At 53.1% G+C, this 12,569-nt stretch overlaps 6 protein-coding genes across 6 annotated transcripts; 2 read left to right on the top strand and 4 right to left on the bottom strand.

Annotated features, from left to right (window-relative positions):
• Positions 1-969: 969 nt before the first annotated feature.
• On the top strand, positions 970-2,664 carry CORC01_07151 (uncharacterized protein; the record flags this gene model as incomplete). Its single annotated transcript, XM_022618789.1, has 1 exon — positions 970-2,664. One exon carries the CDS (start codon positions 970-972, stop codon positions 2,662-2,664), a length of 1,695 nt encoding a protein of 564 aa, XP_022474689.1.
• A 744-nt stretch (positions 2,665-3,408) lies between these two features.
• CORC01_07150 (short chain dehydrogenase) lies at positions 3,409-4,377 on the bottom strand (the record flags this gene model as incomplete). Its single annotated transcript, XM_022618788.1, has 2 exons — positions 3,409-4,015; positions 4,160-4,377. The coding sequence occupies 2 exons, from the start codon at positions 4,375-4,377 to the stop codon at positions 3,409-3,411; spliced, it is 825 nt and encodes a 274-aa protein (XP_022474688.1).
• Positions 4,378-5,629: 1,252 nt separating this feature from the next.
• CORC01_07149 (uncharacterized protein) lies at positions 5,630-6,540 on the bottom strand (the record flags this gene model as incomplete). Its single annotated transcript, XM_022618787.1, has 4 exons — positions 5,630-5,777; positions 5,945-6,006; positions 6,058-6,177; positions 6,247-6,540. 4 exons carry the CDS (start codon positions 6,538-6,540, stop codon positions 5,630-5,632), a joined length of 624 nt encoding a protein of 207 aa, XP_022474687.1.
• Positions 6,541-7,051: 511 nt separating this feature from the next.
• On the bottom strand, positions 7,052-7,502 carry CORC01_07148 (uncharacterized protein; the record flags this gene model as incomplete). Its single annotated transcript, XM_022618786.1, has 2 exons — positions 7,052-7,309; positions 7,365-7,502. 2 exons carry the CDS (start codon positions 7,500-7,502, stop codon positions 7,052-7,054), a joined length of 396 nt encoding a protein of 131 aa, XP_022474686.1.
• A 3,139-nt stretch (positions 7,503-10,641) lies between these two features.
• CORC01_07147 (uncharacterized protein) lies at positions 10,642-10,740 on the bottom strand (the record flags this gene model as incomplete). The annotated part of the gene is made up of 1 exon (XM_022618785.1): positions 10,642-10,740. One exon carries the CDS (start codon positions 10,738-10,740, stop codon positions 10,642-10,644), a length of 99 nt encoding a protein of 32 aa, XP_022474685.1.
• Positions 10,741-11,215: 475 nt separating this feature from the next.
• CORC01_07146 (trypsin) lies at positions 11,216-12,358 on the top strand (the record flags this gene model as incomplete). The annotated part of the gene is made up of 1 exon (XM_022618784.1): positions 11,216-12,358. The coding sequence occupies one exon, from the start codon at positions 11,216-11,218 to the stop codon at positions 12,356-12,358; it is 1,143 nt and encodes a 380-aa protein (XP_022474684.1).
• Between the last annotated feature and the right edge of the window lie 211 nt (positions 12,359-12,569).

The raw sequence follows: 12,569 nt of genomic DNA, 5'->3' as shown, positions 1-12,569 counted from the left end.
CACCATACGCACAATTCTCCCATCCTCCGAAAGGGACGAAATACAAAGGAAGTAAAAGGAATCCGGACCACTCTCCAGCAATCGCATTGTGCATTTTGCATCTTGATCATCAACACCCACCAACCCCAATCCGAAAACACTTTTTAATCGACTGTATTCTACTTCGACTTCGTCCATCCGTTTCTTCTTCGCAACAAATACATCAGAGAAAAAATTCCACTTCTTAATCTTCAGCGCCGCTGCGTCTCATCCTGCGAAGCAAAGCAACGCAAATCTCTCGGGGACACCAGGTTCGCAGCTGCTCAGAACTCTGCGTTTTTTGAGGAAGCCACAAGTTTCCTGACTTTCTCTCGCCGACTTTGGAGCGACAATCTCCACGCTTGCGCCTTCGACCTCGGTCCAACAAAGAATTGATTCTTTGTGGTCCGCCGTTCTTGCCGTGACCAAAACCGCTTCGTACCCAGGGTCCCCAGGCACCCCAGCGCTGTCTACACCTTTCACCGACATCACGCTGTCGCCCACTCTTTCACCATTACAATCATTTTTTGTTCTTCCCTGAGCTCGACGCCCGGTTACGCGACCATCTAATCTCACCCAACACTCGCGCCGTCACCTCGATACCATCCAAAACAGCGCCAATTTTGGATTTCGACTTCTTGGCACCTTCCTCCACCCGCCTCCGTCGATAAACTCTCGCCGTAACTCCTGGGCTAGCTCCGGATTTCGCTTCGGATCGTTCGGATACACCACTGTCACCAACGACAGGACTGCCAACCGAGTACCATAATATCTCTCTTGACACCCTGCGCATTCTACCTAGGCTATCCTTCTTGTAATTCGACCCGGCAGCCCCAGCCGTTTGCAAGGCTTCCATACGTTCTTTCGCTTTTTCCCCCGTCCCGATTACTGGGACACTCCGGCAACTCCGGCAACTCATTTCCGTGACCGACATCGATTCCCGTCTGAGCAATGGACGCAGGCGGTCTCTCTCAAATGAATTCAACCCATCTTTCCACGGGCAACAGCCTCGGCATGCCTGGCGGAGGTCTCGCCTCTCGCCGAGGTGGCCCCGTAAAGCCTCTCTCGCTGTCTAGCGCCACTCCCGGTAGCAACGCGGCTGACAACGGAGCGCCCACCCCGCGTACCAGCCGCTCGCATCTGCTGGCGGGTCTCAGAACTGCACCGAAGTCGGCTACCGCTGCCAACTTCTCTGGTACCAACAGCGCTGCGTCGCCCACGTCTCAGTCTTTTGCTGCTAGGAGCAACAACCTGAGCTCCAACATGTATGCTCAAGCTCAGACCGGTCAATACAACGGTCCTAAGACAGCGCTTCCTCGGTACGCTGGTCAGCAGCAGCAGACATACCAGTCTGTTCCCTCCAGCCAACACTACAGTGCCGAGCAGGTTCTTGCTCCTCCCGAAATCCACTTTGATGAGCAGGAACAGATGGACCCGAACTTGTACGCCCAGCTGGTTGCTACCAACATGTACCTCGCACAGCAGCAGCAGCGCCTTCAGCAACAGCTGCTCAGTGTTCAGGCTGCCGCTCAGCAGTTTCAGGGCCTGAACCTACAAGGTGCTCAGCAACAGATCCAACAGCAGCAGCTCGCGATGTATCAGCAGCAACAGCAGCTTCAGAGCATTCAGCAGTCGATGATGGGACAGATGGCCCAGCAGCAGCAGCCACAGCAACAGGTCTACACGTACTATGACCCAGTCACCCGTCAACAAGGCTACTATATTGATCAGGGTCAAACCGACCAGCAAGCTCAGCTGGCTCAGATCTACGCTGCCTTGGCTCAACAGCAGCAGCAGCAACAGCAGCAGCAGCAAGCCCCTCGCGTCCAGGTGTCTCCCCCTCCCGAGAACCACGCAACTCCGTATCGCACTACGACCCCTCCCAAGCGCTATGAGTCGCCATCTGAGGTTGCTCCTCTACCTCCTCCGTCAGCCAATGCCTTCCGCCGTGGCCATAAGAAGGTCATGTCGCTCGCTCTGACTGGTAACAACCAGGCGAGCCTATCGCCTTCTCAGGAGCCTCCCAAGTCTGCTGGCCCCAAGACAGCCTCTTTCCCGCTGACTCCCTTGTCCGGAGGTTATGGGCCCGGTCAGGGACGCGCCGGCGAGCACCCCATCCGTCAGCCTCGCGGACCCCCGTCCATTGAGGAGCTCAAGGCCAAGCCCGTCGCAAAGATGGAGGGCAGCAAGAACTTTGCCACCCGCGCCCGCCGATCGGCCGTTCACAACCTCGTCCGTGCTGGACGTGAGCGCAGAAAGGGCCCTGGCAGTTCAAACGGTAGCATGAGCCCGGTCTCCGAGAGTGCCGAGGAGGAGTCAGGTACCCCCATTACCGACAACGAGTCCGACTCTGGTCGCAGTGGATCTGGCAGCCTTGCAGGCGATATCGACTGCTCCCTGCCCAGCTCAAGAACTTCCACCAATGGCAGCTGGGGAGCTATCGGCTCTGACCGCCCAAGCTCTCGTCAAAGAACTCGCAATAGCGTCGATAGCATTGGCAGCAATGAGAGCGGTGAGAACAGCTTCGCCAGCGTGTTCAAGAACTCAGCTCAACGCGCCGGTGTCGAGGTAACGGACGGACAGCGCAAGGCGCCCATGCTGGTTCTAACCAGCGCCGAGAAGCGAAAGAGCGGCATTTTGGCGTAGACTTGTGGGTCCCCGGACGTTACGACGACTATGCACACCAATGTCTTTCCTTTTTGACGACCTGCACGAGGGGAGGGTTGATCCTGAACCCCTTGCACTGCAGGATTGAACGATGGGTTGGATGGACCGGCGCGCTCTAACGAATCATTTGGGTGTTCTTTACAAGGGGTTAGGCGGCTCATTTCACGTTTCAGCATTCGAGGCTTGCTTTACTCGCAAATTCATTTTCACTTCTACTACATTCTTAACCAAGTTATCGGGTTATCGACAGCCTCTCACTACTGATACTCCTCGCATGACTCTGGACGAGCAACACCTCACAAGCTATCACAGTCTTGAGCTGGACGGACGGAGAGAAAGTTATACCATTGGGGCAGGGGATTAGGGAAAGATTTGGACCAAGCTTGGGGTTTCTTTCTTATTAAGTGGACGAGGAACCTTTGTTCTGCGCGACGGTACTCGAAACAATTTCCTGAGATGGAATGGGACGAGCCCGAACGACGTGAGATACTTGCTTTTCAGGTTCTCTTCATGGTCCTCGTGGAAATTCTTTACAGATAAGATAAACACACACAAGATCGCAGTCGTTGCGTCGGAGCTGACCGGAAAGTCAGCCCGATGTTGATGGCGGCTGACAGGCCAGGAATGTAGTTAGCATAGGATTTGACACAATACAGATTGATGTCCAATTTATGTTCCCACATGTTGGCGAAGTTGAATGTAACCTGTGAGATTCAATCAGGCCTATGCTTTGTTATTCCCTTTGAACGATCCCGCAATCTTATGAAACATCTTCTTTCTGTCCGTCTCAACATGCGCAAAATTCTTGGCCGGCCCGACTATGATTTCATCCTGCTCCCCATTTTCGAGCGCAGCCCAGGTCTCGTTGGTGAACTCATCCAGAGGCATGCCAAAGTTGGCCTGGCCCGCCGCGACGAGGTCAGGCTGCAGGGAGTGCAGTTCTGTCTGCACCGCGGGCGGGACGACCTCGATGACGCGGATGTGGGAGGACGCCGCGCTCGACTGCAGCTGGACGCGGAGGGACCAGGCGAGGGAGTGGAGGGCGGACTTTGTGGCGCAGTAATTTGGGCAGCGGGGGATTGGGACGAGGGCGAGGCCGGAGGAGACGAGAATTATGGATGCCACTGCGGAGCTCTCGGTGGTGGTGGTGGTGAGAGATTGGAGGTGCGGGAGGAAGTGGGTGATGAGGTGAATCGGGGCGAGGTAGTTGGTTGTGAGTTCTGCGGAGACGGAGGGGAGGGAGATGGTGGAGGGGTCGGTGAAGTCTATGCTGCGTTGGATGCCTGCGTTGAGGACTATTGTGTCCAGGGTTGGGTGGGTTGATGTTATTCTAACGGGGTTGTTAGTTGAGTGATGGTTTAGAGGGAGGATAGGGGGGTTAGGTAGGCCATGGTCTATTCCGGTCTTCTGGCTTGGGGAAGGGACATGACACGGCCGTACCGTGCTGCTACGATAGGGAAGATTCAAGACTCACTTCTGGACCCACGCCGGCAGGGCATCGAGGTCGGCGATGTCGAACGGCTCGGCGACGACTTTGTCAGCGCCGTGGGCGGAGACGAGGGCGTCGAGGCGGTCTTTACGGCGGCCGACGGCGATGACAAAGGTGCCGTTTGCGATGAGGCGTTCGGCGAGGGCGAGGCCTATGCCCGAGGTTGCACCTGTGATGAGGGCAGTTCTGGAGGGGAAGGGCATTGTGATGGTGGTGGTGGTGGTATTGGTGGTTGTGCTGATGATGGCAAGTGGCTTCCGGTTGGTTTTGGGGCTAAGCAGTTGGATATGAGGTCGTTGATGAGCTGCTAGATTTGTTTTGCCCCCGAGACGCAGTGAAAGAGACTCCGTTTCAATCTTGAGGGTGCGAAGAAGATGTAGTATCAGTCGAAAGAGCTGTGGATGGTTTCTAGGAGCTTGGTGTGTCTAGAGTTTCTCTAGAGCCGATGGGTTTTTGGGGATGAGTGTGAGGTGTGAGGCTCATTGTGATGTTGCCCCGCTTCTACGATCGCGGGGTTGGCGGGGCGGTGGCGGGGCCGGAGTAAATGAGCGAGACCCGCTTTCTTGTAGCAATAACGCGGGACGATGTCACGTCGGGATTGAAGATTCGTGGAGGCAGCGGGGAGCGGGGGTTGAGGTGTCGGAGATCGGGCGATAGGGGGTCTTGCTTTCGTCTGATGTTGTTGTGAAGACAGATTTGTGTCTACCGGACGGTTACTTACCGGAACCGACTAGGTTGAACAATATACAAGAGGGAAGGTTTTAAACAGCACTCGCAAGAAATGCTTTCTACTATCCAGTTGATCCCCGAGTATTCATATTTAAATACACCCGTGACGGTGGAGAGAGCGAACGGGAAGCAATGTAAGGCTGAGGGAAGAGCGCAGAGCTGAGCAATACTGTCTCTCTACCCCCTCTTAAGTCCTGGTATCTCATAATCTGTCCCTCTTTCTACCGGTTGGACTCCCCCTCGAGGGTCCGATCCTCTCCAATCCAAGGGGTGTAATACTAGAGGAGATGGCTACATTAGCAACTTCTAACATCGATTACTTTTACAAATAATATTAGGATCCTACGATGTCACTGAGAACGTGAAGGAGGATACTGAGGGGACAATAAGAAGGGGAAGTTGGGCAGCGAAATCGTATGGAGTATAGTCTCCAAGGTCCAGATATTAGAGCGGCTATTGGATTGATTCGAAAGTGAGCCATTCCAATAATTGTGATCCTATTGAAAAAGCACAAACCATGCGGATCATCGTGGACGGATGTCTTGCATCTTATCGTCGGTACCTTTGGGGACAGGAGCCGGCACGGAAGTGGAGAGCAAGAACTTGGTATTGTGGTGTCCGTGACCCAGGCCCGCCGCAAGGCTGCTCCTCTCCCGCTCGATGCAAGCGACGATGAACTTTTGCGGGAGGAGTTCCCGCCGTCTGTTGAAGCTGGTAGCCAGGATCCTAGCCCGCCTCTTCAACGTAGGCGGCGCTGAAGACGGACCACAGCCGCTCGGCATTCTCGTCGTCTTCAACCAGCGGGAGCGGGTGGTACGGGCCATTCTTGGAAAAACCCGTGATGAGGGAGTCCACCAGGTCGTCTGAAGATTGCCTCGCCTCTTACATGTCGCAGAGGTTGAAGTCAAGAAGCCACATCTGAAGAGAACATTTCGGCGATTCGCGCGCCGAGAGCATCCCGTCAATGTCAGTGGCGGGGTTCATGTTGCTCAGCTCCTCCAGCGTGGGTCGCAGGCTGTGTCTCCCGCGTGCTGGATGTACTTAACCATCTGCCTGATGCCGCCGAGGGCGAACTCGAAGTCGTAGCCGTCGATGTTATAGTCCTAGTGGATGGGCGCGAGGGTCCTGGCCATCTACTCGGCGTAGTCCTCTACCGGCATTCCCAATTCGAGCATCTGATCCAGCGAGAGGTTGTAGTTCCGCAGCGAGAATTTCCGAGGCGGCGGCGTGTTGGAGGCTCGTCGTCGTCCGAGGTAGATCCGGGCCACGGCATCCTTGTTTCTCGAGACGTCTCTTGTTGTCTCGCGCGTGTTTTAGGGGAAGAAGGTGTCGATGAGGAGGACCCGTAGTGTTTCTGGGAGTGTGGGGATGCGTTCGGTTATGATCGCCCCGGAGGGGATGTCGAAGGACTCGTGGGTCTCGTTGGCGGAGATGTGCTCGTTGATATCCCACCACGAAGACTGCTTTGGAGCGTAAGGGAAGAATTTAGGGATCAGGCAGTTATGCTTACCTTGGGGAGCAGTCTTGGGGTATCTGAGGCGAGGTTGTTTTCCCGAGGGCGTCGTAGACTCGGAGGGGAGCTTGGAAGCCTGTCCACAAGGAATCTTGGTAGGGCTTCCTGGCGACTTTGATGGCATGATCAAAACCAAACCAGTTGTATATTTTGCGGCATTGACCAAATTCTATCTCTTGGTAATCATCAGGCAGTTTCATGTCATTCACATTATTTTCCATTGTCGAGTGTGTCGATGGAGATTCTACTAGCCCACACGTCTTGCTGAAATCCCTGACGGCCGCAAAGATTTATTTTTTGAGAATCAAAAAACCACAGAGCGTTTCGATGATGATCAATAGGTATTTCAATTCATATCTGGAGGTATGTGTCAGGCCGGTAATGATCGAAGCCTGAATAGGCATCATCGGGGGGCCCGTAACCTTGGTACCACAAGGTGTCCGAACTGCAAATTCCAACTTCTGGAAACTAAATCTTGTCACTTTCAAAGCCATGAGTAATTCTTAAGGCTTTACTGGGTCATTAAATCCCTTTACTGAGCCATGGTTCATCGTCTCCTTTCAAAAATATCAAGTCGTAACTAACATCTAGTTTCCGGCCCTATCTCTGTACCAAACGTCGTCATCGTAATAATATTACGAACGATGATATAGGCCTAGTACCACCTGCCTCAACTTAGACTTGATGCGATCGTACGTGGTATCGCTTAGCTCTTGTTGCGCAACTTCAATGCACATGAGCGTGTTCTGGCGTTGCATCTTGAAGACTTCAATGGCTTCTTTCGCAGCATGCAATTCTTTGCTGAGACGTTCGTTCTCTCTAGAAAGAATCATCATCTCCTTCTCCTTGAGTCGGACAGATTTCTGGGACCGCTCCATGCAGGCGTCCAATTCCTTTGGTTGTGGTCAGTCAGTGGGATTTCCCAGAAGAGGAGAGTATTCAACATGCCGCTTGAAGATTTTGAATCTTGATATCCCTTTCCAGAATGGGTCCTGCCCAGGACTGTTTTATCCAAAGTTCTTGATCGGATTTTGAGGGATGCCAGGGCGTGGACGACCTTGGGTATGCGCGATACGAGCTCGCCATGACCTGGTCTTGTTCAGAACTTGGCGACTGCCCCAACTGGCCTGACATTGTGCCGTCTTGTTTGGACGCGTTGAAGATTTGATACGAGGTATTACTATTCAAATTACTGTGCATCCGAGGAAAGCTATTTGATGAGACCGATTGAAGTTTTAGAAATGAGGTGTGATTGACAGTGTTCTATCAGCATTGAGTTGTAGATGATGTTCTATAAAGTAGTCTATATATATATATATATATCTATATGTACCCAGCGACATGCTGCGCCCTACCAACTTACTTGGGAAAAAGACTTGCCTAGAAGCTTCACCAGACCTTTGACTTTAAGTAGTTTCCCAGGTTCTAAAAAAGTCGACTGCTTCCACAGCCTCTACAAGTTTGCAACTTTAATGCGGCCATAGATATCATACGTATTCTGAATAAATCTCAGAAGATTATGGACTTTGGGGACTCACATGAAAACCTTTCCGCAGTTTCATATGTGAGATTACGATTGTCCATCTCATTACGGTTCTTCTTAATCTAGGAAACACACTTGCCTTCCTTCTCGTCTTTTTCATACTTGTTCGGTAGAGCAGGCAGGCACAAGACAATTGAAAACGCAGGGCAGTTACAAAAGAGATAGTAATTGAAATGCGTGAGAAATCTGCAAGTACCATTGCTTATATGTCATCGTTTCTTCGTCACTCTTTGATGTTCTTTATGTTGATGACCGCTAGATTCACCTATCGTTGAGGTTCACCCAATGTTGTGACATCTGATCCCCCCTACTAGAATGAATCAGACTGAAAGAATTTAAAATAGAACCTTGATAAACCATACCGATTGATGTGGTCATATCTCATATTTCATATACAGAAGCAGGGTGTTGTGCCACAGAACCAGTTTGACTTCTGAGGCAAGCCTGCCCAGCCTTAGCCACAAAGTGGCTGACGGGGGCTCAGTGTCATCTGAACTCTGACACCAGTCATTTGCCACAAGAAAGGATAGCTTCGTTCTTCACTCGTCTCTGAGAAATACACACACACACACACACACACACAGAAACTCTGGTGCATTTCGTTTAGTACCAGCTCAGAGTCATCCATCGTCTGAGGAGAGTTCTGTCGCTAGAGGGTACATGTAAGAGTCTGGAACAATTCCACACACGCACGTGCCCACTACTGTAGACCTGCCCAGACGCGCCGGCCAGGGGCAACTCGGCGCCGTTTGTCGCCCTGAAACTCCTAGAGACTTTCAATTTCCCTTGCGCCCACCTCGAGCGACGCCTCGCCACGCCTCCATTTCCCCAAAGTCCATGCTCGATTGAGTATCGCCAAGATGGGAGATGGAGACGAGGCGCTCTTGGCTCTGCTCCGAGCGTCGCCCAGAAATAGAAACTCATCCAACATCCGTGACACCGTCGATATTCCCCGGCAATCTCTTGAACATTCCAGAATTTCGAACTGAGTGCCTTTCTCTGGCTGGTGTTCGCCGCCAAAATCCAGCCACGTGAGGGGGCCTGATTCGGCGTGCAGCAATACCTATGACGCCTGAGAGGATGAGGTTTATCGGAGATGATGACGGCATTTGCGCATATTGGATTACTCCCGTCAGTCAATTGGGTATTGCTCTTCTAAAAGCTGGAGTCGAGGACTCGAGGAATTCCCCAACGAAGCCTTGGGAGCAGTCAGGAATCATGTCTGTCGCTCACCATTACAGATCGACTCTTGCAGACTAACAATGGAAATTCGTGTGGCAGTAAGCGATTGAGCTCAAGAGTAAACACTTCTAGTAGCATGAGATTAAACTTCCTGATCATTGAGAGCTGTATACCTAGTTGATGTATGCTTACTTTTGAAGCAAAAGTATTTGAGCAAGGCAATTCATGGATCTGAATAATGCATGCTGTATTTTCAGACATGTGTTGCGAGGTGTTACTTATTAGGTAATATGTACCATGCTGGCATCGCAAAGTAGAAGACGAGACCTCCAATGCCAATACGTTAACAAAGGGAAATGCCAAGAGTTGAAATTTGCCCACTTTTGAAATAACACTCAGCTTCCCTATTCATCTATATATCCGCAAAGCAACATCCCACTTCCTTATGCAAGGTCCGTGCAGGATCCTGCAAGGCCGGACGTGACAAAAGCCGTCTGTCTCTCGGACTGCCCCCGCAGCCCTCAATAGCACAATTTGTAACTTTGGTGGATCGTTGCAAAGACTCTCACTTGAAGAGAAACGACTTTGAATAGTGTCATCAGACATTACATTTATTTTGAGTTGTTATGCGCTTCAAAAGATTCCCTCTTCTGCTGTGCCTTCGGAGGATTCCATCGCTTATTGTCCGGGACGGGCCGTCTGTGAAGTTGGGCAAATGCCGGGTGTAGGTGCTCTTACTAAGCAACACCAGAGACCATATCTTTGCAACCGCCCACTCAAAAGTTGACTTCATTTAACTCTGCAAGGCTCTGATCCATCCAGGTAGTCGCCTAGCCAGAAGAGCATCCTTCCCATCAAGCGAGCTGTCCGTAAGACGCCAAGAGATAGTAGGGTTGCAGCGGTTGAATAGGTAGGTCGGATGTGCCGGCCAACCTCCTAGAGGTGGAGAAAACTAGTGCCAAGACATTAAATAGAGTGCCAAGACACCAGATTTTCAACTATTCAACACAAGTCGTTTCCTCGCTTCCTTGCATGGGGACTCGTACTCGCACCTTGAAGTTTATACGGCCTACCTCCGGCCCTCTGGCCTTCCTAATACGCTCCGGTCTGTCATCAATCATGCTACCTTCCCGAAAAGAGGGCCGACCGAGGTGCCCCATAGCAAATAACTTAAGTCGCTTCGCCGTCCGGCGTTGTGCATCTCCGACGCGGGCCACCATGTTGCCGTTGGCCTTCCGAATCTGAAGATACAGCCGCTCCGAAGCCGATGATCTGCACCTGATTTAAGCATAATGCGGAACTAAAACAAGTGCGAAAGGCGTGATTTGTTGACCCAGTGCTGCGGCCAAGTGATCCTTCACTTCATCGATGAAATGACAAACAGGCCAACAACTCCCCAACCTGATCCTATCTTGTACTCCTTCCTATTTAGCTATATGTATACCATTGCATCGCAAGGTAGTCGATCGTCTCCAGAGGCACCTTGAAGGACTGACCCGGCTAACAGTACTGGCACATCGCGGGGTAGCTGTCTTCCGAAGTGCCTTTTGAGGAAGGCGGAGAAAGCCCTTGTGATATAACGGAAACCTGCAGTGACATGGCAGGGCTGATATCTTTTCAGGTGCCTCTTGAGGAAGGCCCTGTTGATACCATGGAAACCTGCCGTGACATGGCAGCGCGTATGTCGTCTGAAGTGCCTAGTGAGGAAGTTCCGCTGATCTCGTGGAAGCCTGCGGTACCATCGCGGGGCCGTCGTCTTCTGATGTGCCTTTTGAGGAAGGCCCAGCTGAAGTCAAGGAAACCTACGATAACATCACAGGCCGGATTCGAGGCGGATTGGGAAGGAGGAGTTCGGCAATAGCTGGGGCGATGTAGGACTATTGTTTTTGAATAGCAATACAAGACTGATGCTCGTCACGATCCTAGAGCTAAGACGAGTATATAAGTTTGCATCTTCTCATCCAGTCTAGAAGCTTTTTTGATCAGCACTCTAGAGTCATCTGACACTTCAGCAGCCTCCTGGACTCGTCTCACTTAGTATCCATCTGTTGTCTTCCTCCTCAGAACGCCAAACATGGAGCTCACCAAGTTCCTCGGTTTCCTCGCAATGGTCCTGCCCATCGCCTACGGTGCTCCCACCCAGGCCGCGACCAGCCTCCACCCCAAGATCCTGGCCGCCATGAAGCGCGACTTCGGTCTGGATGCCGAGGCGGCCACCAAGCGTGTCGCCTTTGAGCACCGCTCCACCGACGTCATTGAGCAGCTCCGCAACTCCGCCGGTGCCTCCTTCGCCGGTGCCTGGATCTCTGAGGACGGCACCACCCTCAACGTCGGTGTCACTGACGAGGCCCTGGCCACCGAGGTGACTAACGCCGGCGCCGCCCCTGTCATCCTGCCCAACCCCCTCTCCAAGCTCGAGGAGGCAAAGGCCGCTCTCGACAACCTGGATATCGAGGCCCCCGCCGCCGCCCGTGACGAGACCTCCGCCGCCTCCGGTATCGCCTCGTACTACGTCGACGTTGCCGCCAACAAGCTCGTCATCGAGTCCCTCGCCGGCAGCACCGCTCAGGCCGAGTCCCTCGCCACCCAGGTCGGCCTCGCCGCCGGTGAGTTCGAGGTCCGCACCGTCGAGTCGTTGCCCACCACCTTCGCTACCGTCCTCGGCGGTGACGCCTACCTCATCAACCGCTCCGCTCGGTGCTCCATCGGTTTCTCCGTCACCACTGGTTTCGTCTCCGCCGGTCACTGCGGTAGCTCCGGCGACAGCGTCACCACCAGCTCTGGTGCCTCTCTCGGAACCTTTTCCGGCTCCGTCTTCCCCGGCTCCGCCGACATGTCCTACGTCCGCACCGTCTCCGGAACCACCCTCCGTGGCTACATTGACGGATACGGCCGTGGCAACCTCCCCGTCTCCGGCTCCACCGCCTCCGCTGTCGGTGCCTCCATCTGCCGCTCCGGCTCCACCACCGGTGTCTACTGCGGCACCGTCGGCGCCCTCGGTGCTACCGTCAACTACTCCGAGGGACGTGTCACCGGCCTCACCCGCACCAGTGTCTGCGCCGAGCCCGGTGACTCTGGCGGTTCCTTCTACTCTGGCGCCCAGGCCCAAGGTGTCACCTCAGGAGGCTCCGGCGACTGCTCTCGCGGCGGTACCACCTACTTCCAGCCGGTCAATGAGATTCTGTCTACCTACGGCCTCACCCTGGTCCGCGCTTAAGCAGGCAATCATCGTGACCGTCGGTAGCAGCAATCTGAGCTGAACTTAAACTTCTGAGTACACTTGGGACTTCTGTATGTAGAGAGATGAGCATGAGTACATGAAAGGATGATGCCTTCCGTTGAGGAGAAAAAAAATATACTTACCATCTGCGAAAAAAATCTTCCTCCATGAAAGGCTCGCTGTTGTGATTTGTCTAATATAACCCTGA

This window comes from Colletotrichum orchidophilum (assembly GCF_001831195.1).
Source record: "Colletotrichum orchidophilum strain IMI 309357 chromosome Unknown Scaffold_56.1, whole genome shotgun sequence".
In the NCBI taxonomy this organism is placed as follows: Eukaryota; Fungi; Ascomycota; class Sordariomycetes; order Glomerellales; family Glomerellaceae; genus Colletotrichum; species Colletotrichum orchidophilum.
Note: the sequence above shows the minus strand (reverse complement) of the source record. Positions and strands in the feature narration are given on the sequence as shown.